Genomic DNA, 16,338 nt, shown 5'->3' on the forward strand with positions numbered 1-16,338 from the left:
GAATACATTACATTTAAAATATATTTATTTAGGGGAAAATATGATATTCTAATAAACAAAAAAGTGAGCTTCACATGTGGAGACAACACTCACATTTTCTTTAGAAAACACTGTGGAACAGATGAATTGGAAGTACAGTATAACCTCTTTAATATAAATGTTATGATAGGGAAAGTCTTTTATACATGTATATCAAAACAGAGAATCAGTGCTCACAAATCAAAAAGTTACTCAATTCTTATTCATATTAGTTGTTCTGCTAACAAGTACTGTATATATTGATACATACCTAATTACAAAATGAGACTGAACAAAACAAAAACACCCGATATAAAAAATAAATAATATTCAAAAGCTTAAAGCTTTAAATTGCAGTTATTCCAAATGGGACAACAGTCGCCGCTAATAACTTTACTGTGCTCAGCGACCAGAAAAGGCTTCTTGGAAAACTGGATATATGCCACACCACAATACTTGACCGAAGAGCTTATTTTAAGTCTCTGTATACACTGTTCAAACAAAATACTGTTAAAAATAAAACTATGCATTTTACACAAGCTTAACTATGATGCTAGATAAGATCTTATAAGATAAGATTCAGTTACTTCATTCACATTGTTAAATATTGTTGCCACACAATCTTTGTCTAGGCACTTTTAACATGCACTGTGCTTCTACACAGTTCACTCATAGTGTTACTCCACAGTACGCACATACTAAATGCTTTATAGTTTCTCTTTACTTTAATTGATGGAAAGACCAGGTAGAGCAGATGAATCTTTAGGCAAACCTTTTAAACGGGAAAAAAACAACGCCGATTTAATGTTGTTTACATTATAGCACATAAAAATGAGGAAAAAGAAATGCCATAAAATGTCAAATTAAAATAAAAAAGCCTAATAGTTTAATGCAAAATATATTGTTTGACTTTAGAGTAAAACATAACTTGCCTTGAGAATAGCACTAATAAAAAGGCTTTATTTTAGTAAAATTGACCAAAAAAAGGACTCAAAACCACTAGAATATAAACAACTTTACATGCAAAAGAAAACAAACGCTTAATGAGTTTTAAAAAGTTGTTCAATAAACCACTTCTTTCTGACAAAAAAAGATCTTTACATTTTCATCCATATGAATATCATATGACAGGAGCATATTCACAGCAGCAGAAAACGTTTTAAGAAACCTACAATCACACAACGAACACAGAAGAAGCACTTTAAAAGGAGTGTCAGTTGTTACAGTATGATACACAGTTCTTGGCATTACTGGTAGACGGTGATCACTCAGCTGCAAAGAGATTGTCCTCCTCGGCGTAAGAACTCCTGTAGCTGCCATTGAGATGAGCTGGAGGAGATCTGTCATCGCTAACCATTGAGCCCGAGCCGTCCATTTCACTGTCATACTCGTGTTCCATCTGTTCATAGACCCTTTCTCTCTGCAAAATCAGAGAGAAAAACTCAAAAAAAGCCCAACAATACTGTCCACTTAGTAAAACTGACTGAATGGACGTTTCATTTAAACAATATTCAATCAGCCCCATTCAGATTACTTGATTTTTCCCAATGGTGGCATGATTTGTTTGACATAGGGCACAGGTGTCAAACTCCTGGAGGGTGTTCCGGGTGGGCTGTTTAGTTCCAACCCTAATTAAACACACCTGATCCAACTAATTGACTCCTTCAGGCATGTTTGAAACATATGCCTCATTCACACTAACAGCGACTTTGTAGTTTCCTGCTGCAAACACAGGTTTGGGTAGGTCTACAGCACAGAGAATGGATCACGAGAGCTCTACCGGTGCTCTTGTTGGCTTTCACTGAAGAAAGTCATTCTTCATTTGCATAATGTTGAAGGATTCTCAACTTTGTCATGTCGCTCGACACGCCCACCTGGTAGATATATAGATACTGTAGATATATACACTAGATATCGCATACACACCCTGAGTATGTGTCAATAGTGCCACCACATTTGTTCAGTGCCCCCAGGACAAATGTCATTCAACCTCACTAGTCAAGACAAATGTGAAGATGCTGAACCTTAACACTGTGTACGGGGTGTAGTAACGAGTAAACAAAGAAAACAAAGCACAAAGGCAGAGCGCTTCATAGGTAAGATTTAGTTTTTATGTTTTTGCGTGTCACAAAATTTTGTGCTAAACAAATATTGATGATAACAGTCACTTAGGGTACTGATCATAAGGCAAAGTAGCACCAACTCACACTAAATACTAGACTTATGCTAATTTGGTTGAATAAAATGAGCAAACAATGTAAATAAAATATGACATCAAGATGCTGTGATGCTAGAAACTTGTATTATTGTCAGCTAAGTTAAATACCCCTTAACTACCAACAACTTGATGAAAGAAATGTATAGAAAGCACAGCGATAGGAAGACTTGACAAGTGCAGCCTTCGAGTCAGGAACAACACTTTTGAAAAAGAATAATAATAATAATAATAATTGCTCACATTTATATATCGCTTTTCTGGGCACTCAAAGCGCTTTACACAATGAGGGGAATCTCCTCATCCACCACCAGTGTGCAGCATCCACCTGGATGACGCGACGGCAGCCATTTTGCACCAGGCCTCACACCACACACCAGCTAAATGGTGGAGAGGAGACGTGAGGGTGATGAAGCCAATTATGATATGGTGAGGGTTAGGAGGCCATGATGGACAAAGGCCAGTGGGCAGTTTTGGCCAGGATGCCAAGAAGAACATCAGAGGCTTACTTGAATATGTTACAGTTCATTTAGAAAAACCTGTGAGGTTCTGGATGTGTTTTATGGAATTATGCGACTAAAGCTTTATGAATCAGGTGTATGCCCTTGAGGTTAAAAAAGAAGAAGAAAGGTTTATGAGCAGAAGAACACCATGCCCAAAGTGAAACATGGATTTGGGCCAGTCTTGTTATAACGGTGCTCTGCTTTTGAGGGAAGTAGAGAACCATATGAAAAACATAATGGACTCCTTATGAGACAGATCAACACAATTATTTGTATTATTTACTAAATATACACAGCTCCCTTTACTCCTCACCCTAATACCTCAACTCAGAGCAAGCCTCTGGTAACTGTGACATGATATATAAAGGCTTATAGCTGTAAAAATTTGAGTTTGCCCCAAATGCTTAGAAAATAACCATAGAAAGATTGAGAGAGACATGCTTCCCATTAAAAGGATTTTTCTCTATTATTGATAGACAAACATGTCTATAAATTAACCTACACATTCATGGAACAGCATTTTTGTCACTATTTGTGTTTGTACAACGCTCTTGGTATTTTATATATTTAACGCATACCTTTCTATTTAATTTCATGTTAGCTATTTTATGTCTACTATCAACATAATCCTCTCGAGACCCTGTGTACCTTGGTGTACAGATAATACTTTGATTTCGATTTGATTTTGGCTGCAATACACTCCAAAATAGTTGGGAGAGTGCATGTTTAAGATAGCATCCCATCAACTTTACTTCTAATTACAATGTTAAATTATCTGGAAATTTAAGATACCAATAAAGTGAGTTTTACAAGCAATTTTTCCCAAATCTAACAATATACAAAATTACCTATACATTATTTTCAACATACTGCAGACTGCAGTCGTGCTAGTCAAGCACATTCAGTCTATGGGCCCTATCATACACATGGCACAATAAGGCGCAAGATGTGTTTGGCTTGATGTGTTGCTATTTTCAGACCAGCACAACCCAAATTTTCCCTATGTTGCACCACGTTGTTTAAATAACAAATCCATTTGCTTTGCTTTGTGGACTCATAGGTGTTTCGGTCTAGAAAGAAAGTGTGTTAAGTCACATTGTTGGCGCGTTGCTATTTCGAGGCACTAAAATAGACTGCGCAACCGACCAGCTGAAAGCAGGTCTTAAGTCTAGTGCTGAGCGCGTTAGTTGTACAAATTGCTTAAAACATTTGTGTATTGATGTACATCCTGTTTATCTTTACAAATAAAAAAAGAATTAAAGGATTAAAATGTTACAAAAATTATTATTTTCCACATAAACATAAAAACCACTACCTCCATGCCTTCTTCATCTCGGGGGGCTTTTTCCAGTTTATTCATGACAATTTGCATTTGTATAATGTTATTATTATTAGCAGTTTTATTTAAGATATGCATGTTTATATTTGTTTTAATAAAAACCAGTTTAGATTTGTCCACCTGTCGGGTTTTAGACCACATGGGGCAGAAGAATAGGACGTTTGAATATAACTCAGTTTTTTTGACCACACTTCATTATTATTGCTCATTTGCTAGAAATTAAAACTAAATTTAGAAATAGTTTAAAAACAAATCTTTGCGCTTGAGAAACAAAATTGATGCCAATTGATGTCTTCAGTGGAGTGCGTACAACAATGTTTTTTTTCATATTTTACAAAAGAAAAAGGAGTAAAATAAAGAGAAAAGTAAAGAGGCCGAATGTAGGAGGCTTATTCTTTATTCTCGTGCTGCAGATGCTACGTTTAACGATTTTCTCATTGTAAAGCATTCAGTTTTTCCACTTATAAAGTCCGCCATGTAAATAGCAAATGCACCATGGCACAACGCAACTGACTTATAAAAGGGATGAGAGAGGAGACTCTGATTAGTTTAATGCGCATTATGCTCAAATCACACCCATAAGAATAAGCACAATCTTGCTAGACCATGTGCCGTGGCACATACCATATTTTTCCGTCCCTAAAATAGCAAAAGCTGATTCAGGCATGACCTTAATGTTTTTGCGCCCTGTTCTTTAGACTTTGCGCCTAGATCGTTAAAACAGAGCCCTTTATCTTTGAAACCATGATGTTGTAGCCCATGCAGAAAGTGACAATGTAATATCTGTAGACTTACTTATAAACGATGTAATATTGATGAAGGAATATGTCTCTGTTTAATCTTAAAACTTACAAATTAAAATGTAGATCCCACTGAGCTGAGAAACAACAGCATCACTACAAAAACTGATATACAACTTTCACCTTGGTAAACAAATAATTTTTTATGTTTCAGATGACAGAGTTTTTTTGATGTTCTTCTGAGCATGTGGCTTTATTTGAAAGCACAGCATTACAGTTTTTTATTAGGTCATCTAAGGGCTGAATGTCATCTACATTCTGGAGAGGATTTCTGACTTCTAATAATAATAAAAATTTAATCCTTTAATTATTAAAAAAAAAAATGTTTTTACGTTAGTTGATGAAAACCTAAACTGTTTGCAATATTGCAGTGAGAAATGTGATGTTTGATTTGTTTGACAATTCCCTCTCGACTTTTGTCACAAATGATAAACCATGATCAGCCTTTACTTTTGCATGCACATATAAAACTCTCTTGAATTGAGGTTGTAATTATCACTAATTTGGATTTTTGATGTTTGCCGTTTTGATGAACTCTGTACGTTTTCATCAGATATCAAAATGAAATGTACAAAGTTCACACTTTGTCAATAAGATGTCACAATTGGGGGAAGTACAAGAGCTTTACGGTTAAAACTGTAATAATGATGTGTATCGTAGGCAGACAGGCTTGATTGTAAAATTCAATCTTTAACAGGATCAGCAATGATAACCTGTTTCTTATCTAAAAAAAAAACTAGAGCAGCACACCGAGATGTAGCTGAGCTACATACTGTGCAGTTTATTTGAATCTGCAACGGAGGTCTTTGAAGTGCATGCTGAGCAATAAATACTTCAGTTTTCAGCACTTCAATAATTGCCAATAGATTAAAAAACTGATCCAGTTAAATCAGTAAAAAACTGACAATTCCCCAGTAAATATCTTATGCTCCATTTATTTTTGTTGCTCCATGTGTGTATCTGAAGCTGTTTGCTTGAAATGTAAACTGGACTCACCTGGGAGGGTTTTGCTTTATATTCAGAATCCCTGCTTTTTCTTCTGAATGCTGAGCTCTCAGCTCTTTCCCTGCTACTGTCCCATCCTTTCTCCCTCTTTTTTTCTCTCTTGCCTCTGAAAATAGAATATTAAGATTTTACAAATGACTTTAGTTATACATTAGCGTCAGACACATATTGTCACTCTCCGTGAACCTTTTTGTTGGTGTTGGTGACCTGGCTCTCTGCCTTGGTGACCTGGATGGAGATCTGCTTCTTTTCTTATGTCCTCTGTGAGATGAAGGTGGAAAGAAATAATTGAATATAAATATCCTCTTCACTATGTAGTAGCTGACTATTCAGTCTGGAAAAATTTGAGCATGTGTTGCTTTTACTAGTAAATCTATCTGTTCTGTAAGAAAGTAATAAAAAAAAGAAAATTACACTTTGGCCCATTTTCCATTTATTTTCCTTAAACTGGAATGAATAAATGTATAATTTATTGTAAACCAAATGAATTTTTATTAATGTAAAAAAATGAAAAATGTGAGGGCAACATTTGATTGTGTTACTATTTAATCATTCATTTTCTTTTCGGCTTAGTTCCTTTATTAATCTGGGGTCGCCACAGCAGAATAAACGCCAACTTATCCAGCACGTTTTTTTGCACAAATTGATGCCCTTCCAGCTGCAACAATATATATATACCGTAGTGTGTATACATATATACATACAATGTGTCCAAAAAGTATCAAAAATAACATATCCACTATATACAAATAATGAATTGCTCATGGTACAGCAGCAACTTGTTGACTAAACAAGCAATGTTTTTCTTCTGCATTATTTGTGCACATTACCACCTGCTGTACTGTTACGTAATCAGGATCTTCTTCTATTATTTTGTTCTAGCATCGCTCTATCTCACACCTGGAGATATCAGAGTTCAGGTATCAGTTACCTTTGCTTTTATCTTGGCCTCATCTTTTATAGGCCACACCATTAATGGGTAGGTTTCATATTATACAAAAAACATTTGCGTCTCACAATTCAATATGCTTGCCAATCTTCATTAAATCCAACAAACACAAAAACATCATCATCACACTAAAATTTACAAACACAAATCTACCTTTTTCAAGATAGACAGACAGTGACATCCCTGCAGGACAACACAAATGTTTTTTTTCAGATTACCAACATTCCGTTCCGATGTGTGTGCACCCATTAATCTGCTAGCTATGGTTATGCAAGAATGAGTGAGGTAAGTGTATGCGTATGTACTGTATGTGCGTGTGTATGCACCAGCTCTGCCGTTCCCAGGTGTGAAGATCATATCTTCACATACATACAGTAGATACACACACACACACACACACACACACACACACACACACACACACACACACACACACACACACACACACACACACACACACACACACACACACACACACACAAAGTATAAATACATTTATCAGTAAAAGGCAACACTTGCTTATTCTGAAAAAAACAAAGTACAAATTCATATGCAAACAGGTCATCCCCCCTGATTAGATTACATTAGTCAGAATGTGCTCCACATAGATGAGTGGGCATGACAAACCACCTTCCTTTCTGTATGCTGAGAGGATTTTGTTTAGATTTTTTTTATTTATTGTTACATCAGCAACTTATGGAAATTGCATGGCAAGATTAACAAAGATAAAGTCTGGTAACTTTCATCAATATTTTACACTAAAACATTGGATATGATTTTTCAGTGCAACATATGATCATTTTTAATTCTTGCTCACAGTATAAAGCTCTTGTCCAATGGCTCTTAAAATTTCGCATTATAATAAAAATGTTTTAAGAGTGAAGCTTGACAGTGGTTGCATAGTCAGCATTAATCTTGATTGGCCAATTCGGCTTATTGCTATTTAAAGCTAAGACCGAGAAAAACATATTAGATTTAGCATTTATATATTGCTACTCTCTTGTAATTTGAAATGCTTCTTTTATCCTCGTTTTTAAGTTGCTTGAATCAAAGTGTCTGATAAATAAATATATATATATATATATATATATATATATATATATATATATATATATATATATATATATATATATATATATATATATATATATATATATATATAATTTTTCTTCTTAGTATATACTTGTATATACTTAGTGCCCCCACAAGTGCCTGCTATATCGCACTGCTACGAGAGTGATATTGCATTTATACAACAGTTTGACAGCATAATTGTTTATATAAAAACAAAATCAAACTTGGAGAGTCTCAAAAACCCTTTTGTATAAGGAACTACTTTCTTCCGGATTTAAATCATAAGCTGACAGGTAAACAGCTGAGCAAGCATCTTTTAAACTTTAGATCTGTAGTGTCTGCTTTTTGCTGGTTGTATGTGGGCGGAGTAATACACAAAGGGTAAAGAGGCTGTACGGGTGCTGATATTACTTAAATATATCACGGCTATCAGCCAATCAGATTCGAGAACCAGATAGAACTGTTGTATATAACATGGTCATAAGTGATCAAAAGTTTGGCTATAGCTGCCCAGTTTGTCCTTTTTTGAACTCTGATTTGTCACACATAATGTAGTGTGCATTGCAATATTTTAAGCAAAACTGAGCTATTACTCTGCTAATTAAACCTTTACACTCTGCTCTTACTGGTGGACTGTGTGTGTGTGTGTATGTGTGTATATATATATATATATATATATATATATATATATATATATATATATCAATTGAGTTTTTTTTATCTTTTTGTGCATTCATCTGAAAGAATAGCCTTTCATTCTCTGTCAAAATGTTTTTTTTTTTATTGATTGCTTATTATTTGTTTTCTGTGATGTTTGTATCAAAAATATTGATATAACTGTGATTTAAGAAAATAATGACTTTGAGTTTCATTATGTTCTCTTTACTGTCTAATACTCATTGTACAAGGTTGTCAAATACTACAATGAAACCTTAGTAAAATATCCCTTACCCATATGTCAAAAAACTTAAGGGCTATAATGCAGCCAGTCCCCGATCCTAAATGGGGCTCTAGCAAAAAAGGACATTTTCTTCTAACCTGCTTGTACTGCGGGACCGTCTGGAACCAACATAGCATTTTGGAGGCGATCTTCCTGTTTTGTCCCGCAGCCTCTTTTCATCCCAGTCATCGTCCTTCCTTCCTTTACTGTCTTTGTCCTTCCTTCGGCCCCTGTGTTGGGAGACAACACTGGTCATAAATGTACTTTGCGGGAACAGACTGTAAGTGGAAAGAGGCCAGTGTGGAGGTGCCGTTTAACCTGGAATGAGATCGACTCTGGCTGCGTCTCCTTTCTCTGGAACGAGAATGTCTCCTATGGGACCCACATGAGTCATTAAATCTCTGCCGTGATCTCTTTGATGGATGCCCTCTATAAAAACAATAATGTAATATCAACAAGTTATTTAACACTGCTTCAGTGAAACATATTTATGGATTACACAGATTTTAAGCATGCACATTGCATTGATTGCATTAATAAATGCACAGGTTTCCTTATTTTTAATTATTGATTTAATTTACAAATGTATAGGCACAGTGTTGCATTTACATATTTTAATAATAATAATAATAATAATAATAATAATAAATTAGGCTTCATCATGATTTTTTTTTCAAATTTAAGACCTCTTATGATGCTAACTAACAGCCATTTCATATAAAACAAGATATGTTTATGGCCCTAAAAACTGGATTAAACTAAACACATTTTAAGGGGGCTTTCACACCTGTGATTTGATTCATTTGTTCCGAAACAGGGATTAAAATTGTTACAGTGTTGCTTTTTGTTCTCGGTGCAGTTTGCTTTCACAAGGCAAAGTTTATAAATGGACCAAAAGAGCTAAAACAAGTCACGTGCAAATGAACTCTCCTTACATTGGTCAGAGTTTCACAGTTTATTTTGCAGAGTCCTGCTCAATTGTCACCCTTATTTTAATTTATGATAATGAGCAATAGGACACTATAAGCCAGGGGTGTCCAAACTTTTTGGGCCGAGGGCCAGATGCAAAAAAACAAACGTTGTCGCGGGCCAAATTTTACATACATCACACAGACACGCATATATATATATATATATATAAATACAGTTGAAGTCAGAATTGTTAGCCCCCCTAAATTATTAGCCCCCGTTTATTTTTTCCCCAATTTCTGTTTAACGGAGAGAAGGTTTTTTTTCCACACATTTCTAAACATATTAGTTTCAGTAACTCATTTCTAATAACTGATTTATTTTATCTCTGCCATGATGACATTAAATAATATTTGACTAGATATTTTTAAGACACTTCTATACAGCTTAAAGTGACATTTAAAGGCTTAACTAGGTTAATCAAGTTAACTAGTCAAGTTAAGGTAATTAGGCAAGCTATTTTATAACAATGGTTTGTTCTGAAGACTTAGGGGCTAATAATTTTGACCTTAAAATGGTTCATAAAAAAAATTAAACCGCTTTTTATTCTAGCCGAAATAAAACAAAAGTCTTTCTCCAAAAGAAAAAATATTATCAGACATACTGTAAAAATGTCCTTGCATCATTTGGGAAATATTAAAAAAAATAAGAAATAAATCAAAGAGGGGCTAATAATTCAGACTTCAACTGTGTGTAGATAGATAGATAGATAGATAGATAGATAGACAGACAGACAGACAGACAGACAGACAGACAGACAGACAGATGGATCATAACAAGAACTGCTGCTTAATTGAATGCATGTAATAGCGACACCCGGTGGTTATTTATTGAATTACGTTCATTTTTGTATAGCGGGCCAGATTCTATTGATATTTATAAAAAGCCTCGCGGGCCGCCACAAAACTGATTGAGGGCCGCAGATGGCCCGCGGGCCGTAGTTTGGACACGCCTGCTATAAGCGGAAAGCTGCGCTTTAAATTTGAATGGTGACACCCACAGACATTGTCACAGATATAAATCAGAGGTAAGACTTTCTCATAGAGCTCAGAGCTCTGGCTAGACGGCAGTTCGGTCAATGTTCCTAATGGATAAAGAGCTCTCGTTAATAGTTCAGCATGCTTTCACTTTCGTATTTAACATTCTTACAGAGAATGTGGTTTAATGATTAATCGAAACTAACTGCATACAACATAAATTTAGCATTTGCAAAAATGATTTTCTTTGTACTGTGCATATTTATAATGCATATATGTACAGTTGCCATTAGAATTATTAACCCTCCTGAATTATTAGCCCCCTATTTATTTTTCTGCGATTTCTGTTTGACAGAGAAAAGACTTCTAAACATGTTAGCTTTAATAACTCATTTCTAATAACTGATTTATTTTATCTTTGCTATGATGACAGTAAATAATATTTTACTAGATTTTTTCAAGACACTTCTATACAGCTTAAAGTGACTTTTAAAGGTTTAACTAGGTTAAATAGGTTAACTAAGCTGGTTAAGGTAATAAGACAAGTTATTGTATAACGATGGTCTGTTCTGTGGACTATCGAAAAATATATAGCTTAAAGGGGCTTATAATTTTGACCTTAAAATATAAAAAAAAAAAAAATTAAATACTGCTTTTATTCTAGCCAACATAAAACACATACGACTTTCTCCAGAGGAAAAAAATATATAAGCAGACATAATGTGAAAGTTTCCTTTCATAAAGCTCTGTTAAACATCATTTGGAAAATATAAAAAAAATAATCAAAGGGGATTTAATCATTCTGATTGCAACTGTATATACATGCAAAGAAAATGTGTGTTTATATATAAAATATTTAAAATAAATAATATATAAACATGGATATATATGTAAATATGTTTATGTGTACATCTACATATACACTACTACATACATGTACATAAAAACATTTATTTTATATATGATTAGTCACCATAAATTTTCAAAGAGCACTACATGGTACATTACTGATTATTTGTTTAAATCTTTCTTTAGTCCATTAAAGTTCCTTTTAAATGGATTAGATTTGATTTGAACAGTTATACAATTACAAAGGGATAATAAATCTTTGCACTTTTACCATGTAAATATAATACTAATACCCCTAATATATCTACATGGTCAGTAAGATTATTTTTTGTTAATGTAGTCAGCATAACTTGTGTAGCTCAATAAATGAGTAGCTTCATAGTATTTTAACTGCTTCATATAGTGAGTAGCTATTGGCTTCACAAACTACTAAGGTTGCGTGTAAATCACCTGTGTCTAGACCTGGATCGCTTTCTTCTTGAGTTAGATGGAGAACAAGAGTGAGATCTGGACCTTCTGGAATGCCTGGATCTACTGGATGAAGGGAGTTCATTTTCTGCAAGAAACAAATAAAATTGCCATAAAATAAAAAAGATAAACATGAAAGCATCACTATGAGAGAGTCAGGGTTTTAAGAAGACCAACCTGGCTCGATAGCAGCAGCAATGGTTGACTGAGCCTCTCTGACTTTCTTCATGACGTCCTCTAGCTCTTTGGCTGCAGCTTGGGGTGTAAGCTCTGGAGGCTTCACTATGGCATTATTGGAGTGGTTAATCCTGAATAAGATGAAGTCAGGCTGATCAATCACTTATAAAAATAGGATGCACTAAAACTTTTCAAAAAAAAATATTTGTTTTTTTTATTTGTTATTAAAAGCAGGGACCAGGAAGGGATGTCCAATCTTGATTCTAGAAGGCCTACGTTACACAGATTTTTAGTTCTAGCAAACTTACTCAGACTTTCTTTAAGAGTTTTGTTTAGTTAGCTAAAGTATTTAATTCAGATTGGTGCTAAACTCTAAATAACAGTGGCCAATCAGAAACAATTAATTAATTTTTTTCAATACGCACAGTTTACAAGTCACCTAAAGTTAAACAGTTGTGTTTTACCATTTATGAATCCATTCAGGATGTCTCTGGGTCTGGCTGAAGCACTTTTAGTGTAGCGTAATACATTTAATTTTTTTCTCTTTTTTTTTTTTAAATGATAAATAAATCTTTGCTAATTGTTTCAAGAGATTAGCAAACCCAGAGATCAGCTAAACGGATAAGACCTAGACCCAGAGATCAGACCAAGAGATCAGCTAAACTTATTAAAAAAATGGTAAAACTCAACTCTACATATTAAACATTAGGTGAATTTATTTGCTAAAAAGTATGTTTCATTCAGAAGAGTTGTCTTCACAATATGAAAGCACTCACTTCAGTGGTCTGTCACCAAACATTACTCCATTATAAGTGAGTGCTCGTGCCACTGAATCCTGATCAGCAAACTCCACAAAAGCAAAACGTGTAGGTTGGGTTTCATCTCCTGCCATTCGGACAAACTTCACATCTCCCACCTGCTTAAAGAACTTGAGGAGCTGATCTGCCGTAGTGCTCTAAAAAACAAGGACAAAACTTGAAAGATGAATAAAAACAATGTATCATTAAAAAAAAAAAAAAAAAAACACAATTAAACCACAATTTAATCACATCTAGTTACTGTACAATTTTCAACTTGTTAGGTTTTATGTTGGATGCAGATAGTGGATCATAGTCTGATTCCAGACACTGCAATGTATGTCAATGAACTGCAAGATATAATGACAACTGTAACATAACTGTAGTCAAAGCAAAACATCTATGCAATATAGTGTAGTTTTATGTATAAAAAAAATGTGTTTCATTCAAACCCTTTTCTCTCCCTTATAATAGGACAAAAGATATCAGATATAAAATATATTTTTTTCAGGTGTACATTTTTAATGAACTCAAACAAATGCATAAACCACTTCTACTGCAAATGAAAAAACAAACAAACATGCACGTAGACTTGTTGACAAATTCTACTTATAGAATATCATATGTTAATATTATGTTAATGATTGTGTCTATTTATGAGCTAAATAAATGCTGAATATGGCAATACTGTAAACTGTTTTACAGTACTCTACAATACACTGAAGTAGAATCTTACACTGTTTGTCAAAATAACACTATTTATAAAATGTAACTAGACTATTAATAGATTTATTTTTACATACCTGTGAATTCAAATTGCCAACATACACCGTCCTTCTGATCTCATCCACTTTAGAGGGATCAACATTTCCCATGAGAGGAGGCTGAGCAGAGACTGCACTTAGAGTCGCCACAGAAGTGTCCAAACTAGACTTCAGGACCCCCAGGTTAGCTAAAGGGAGGCTCCGCTGCCCCAAACAAATACAACACACAATTAAAAATCTATCTGGCAAGCAGTTAATGATGCATATAATATTTTTTGCTGGAATACACTACGGATCTTTTAAACATAAACATTAAACCCTAAACAGACAGTAAAACATTTGTCATTATATGCTTACCAAATTTGTAAAAAAAATAAAATAAAATAAATGAATAAATAATAATAATAATAATAACAATAAAAAAATTTAAGAAGATCTGGGCATTAAGTGACTAAAGACTACACATTGTATGCATCTACAACCAGACTTCCAAATCATCTCAAACACAACAAACTTATGCAGGTACAAGAGCCGGAGACATTTAATAAAACCAATATTATTCTGTAAGTCATTATGACTCAAGTCACATCTCATTCAGCAAAAAAATACTGTTTATAATACATGTTATTATCTTTACTTTGCAATTTCCTTATATCAGGGGTCCGTTCTTCGTACGTGGATTACTCAGTTAGCTGGATTTGGGTATTGACGATTTGACACGATCCAGGATCGTTTCGTTCTTCAAAGCTGATCCGAGAGTTGTTGTCATAGCAACAGTTCTGCTAGGTCAAACCTGATCGGGAGCAGGTTCAATTCATATAAGCAGGATTAGATCGGCTCAGTTCAAGCAAAGATAATACAGAAAGTATGTTCTGAATTCTAATATTTTTTTACAGTAGTAGTTATATACACTTGGGAAAATGGTACATATTTTTTTAACTATATATATATATATATATATATAAAATTATAGTCATTCATAAAATAAATAAAGTTATACATATTAATAAAACTTATGCAATCTGTACCATCGAAATGAAAGTACAGACTGTCACCTTGTGGTGCAAAGAGAAAACTTATTGATATGAACTTTTTAGATCGCTTTAGTACAAATTGTGTATAATAGAAATGCAGAATATGTGACTTATTTTAAAGCAATAATACATTTATGATGTCATAAACATTTTTTGATAGTTAATAGTGATTTGAAGCTTCACAAAAGTTGCAGACGCCTTTACCAATATCAAAATGCTTTTGTAAACAACCAGTTATTCTTTACGCCGATTAAAAAATGGCTACAATAATATAGACAATATTTTCTAAATTTAGAACTAAATACACTGATATGCACTGAAATACATGATGATAACTCTTGACACAAGAAAGTGTAAAGCCTGCAGCTCACAACAAATGTGGAAGGTTATTGCGTGTCATATTTAACAAACCGTTTCTGCTAATTTGATGTAATTTTGCTCACATGTATAATTGAATATTAATCAGATGATGTCATTACGCTGCTGTGCCGTCAGCCAATCGCTGCATAGCTGATCATGATTTCGAGGATCGATAGATCTGTCCTTCACAACACACGCAGCGTTCTCAGATCAGTTCATCCAGACATTCTAATCTGATTCGCGAACTTGTTTGAAGAACCAAATTAGCGAGAGATCAGTTATCAAGATTAAAAGATCCAGGATCAGTCAAATCATCTTAGATCATTTAAGCGAGGTACGAAGAACGGACCCCAGGTGTACAAAAAAGTAAAAAAAATAAGAAAGAACCTTAAGTTTCCTAGATTTTGAGGTCCTATACATTTAGTTAAATCGAGTTAACTAGAGTAAAAGCACCATTTTTTCCAAGCATATTTTAGTAGTGCAGTATAATAACATAAATGAGACATACAAAGATACCCGGTATTGCCAGAACTAAAGTCAAAATGTAAATATTTATTTATTTTATTATTATTATTTTTTTTTAAATAAAGCGTTTATAAATTGTTCTTTAAATCGAGAGCTTCTCAGTAGATGTGGTGTTCCAGAAATTGATGAAGGCAAAAAAAAAAAAAAAAAAGCACGTTGTGTATTCTAGCCATATACTACTACTAGTGTGATTTTTTTTACATTCTGTAGTGTAGAAGGGCTAGGAATTGGCAGAAGTCCTCCTCCACTCATCAGGCTGGCCACAGGTGTTGCAGGAGCCAAAAGCGAGAGTGCCTTTGCCTCTTCTGGGATTTTTCCTAAGGAACAAGAGCACCAGGATTAGAGAGGCCAATGGAGAGGTCTTCAGCTGCTTCTGCTAAGACCCAAGATTAAGGAGAGTGTTTCAACAGCCTAGTGCTCTAACACCCACCCTAAGCATCTCCATCCCCGACCATCAACAATCAAATAAACTGAACTAGCTTTGCTACTCTCCTTTTACTATCATCACAAGACATATTGAAAACAGGATGACTTTTGCACAAAAACAGAGAAAAGAACATTGTGATGTGTCCTTT

The 16,338-nt window shown here is 34.2% G+C and overlaps 1 protein-coding gene across 17 annotated transcripts in view; it reads right to left on the bottom strand.

Annotated features, from left to right (window-relative positions):
* Positions 1–7: 7 nt before the first annotated feature.
* The window catches only part of srek1 (splicing regulatory glutamine/lysine-rich protein 1), a 42,179-nt gene continuing 25,848 nt past the window's right edge, over positions 8–16,338 (bottom strand). For 6 of the 17 annotated variants that reach the window (XM_087251692.1, XM_087251702.1, XM_087251703.1 and 3 more), the window contains 9 exons: positions 15,965–16,080; positions 13,884–14,048; positions 13,060–13,238; positions 12,284–12,414; positions 12,089–12,194; positions 9,162–9,272; positions 8,942–9,073; positions 5,872–5,986; positions 8–1,438 (listed from right to left, as the gene is read on the bottom strand). In XM_087251692.1, coding sequence (XP_087107818.1) covers positions 1,283–1,438; positions 5,872–5,986; positions 8,942–9,073; positions 9,162–9,272; positions 12,089–12,194; positions 12,284–12,414; positions 13,060–13,238; positions 13,884–14,048; positions 15,965–16,080 — 1,211 coding nt within the window. In that variant the 3' untranslated portion in view covers positions 8–1,282. Of the gene's footprint in view, positions 1,439–5,871; positions 5,987–6,066; positions 6,142–8,941; positions 9,074–9,161; positions 9,273–12,088; positions 12,195–12,283; positions 12,415–13,059; positions 13,239–13,883; positions 14,049–15,964; positions 16,081–16,338 lie in introns of all 17 variants that reach the window. The other 11 variants (XM_087251691.1, XM_087251698.1, XM_087251699.1 and 8 more) reach the window with 3 other exon arrangements.

This window comes from Danio rerio, chromosome 5 (genome assembly GCF_052040795.2).
Source record: "Danio rerio strain M-AB ecotype USA chromosome 5, GRCz13ab, whole genome shotgun sequence".
NCBI lineage: Eukaryota > Metazoa > Chordata > Actinopteri > Cypriniformes > Danionidae > Danio > Danio rerio.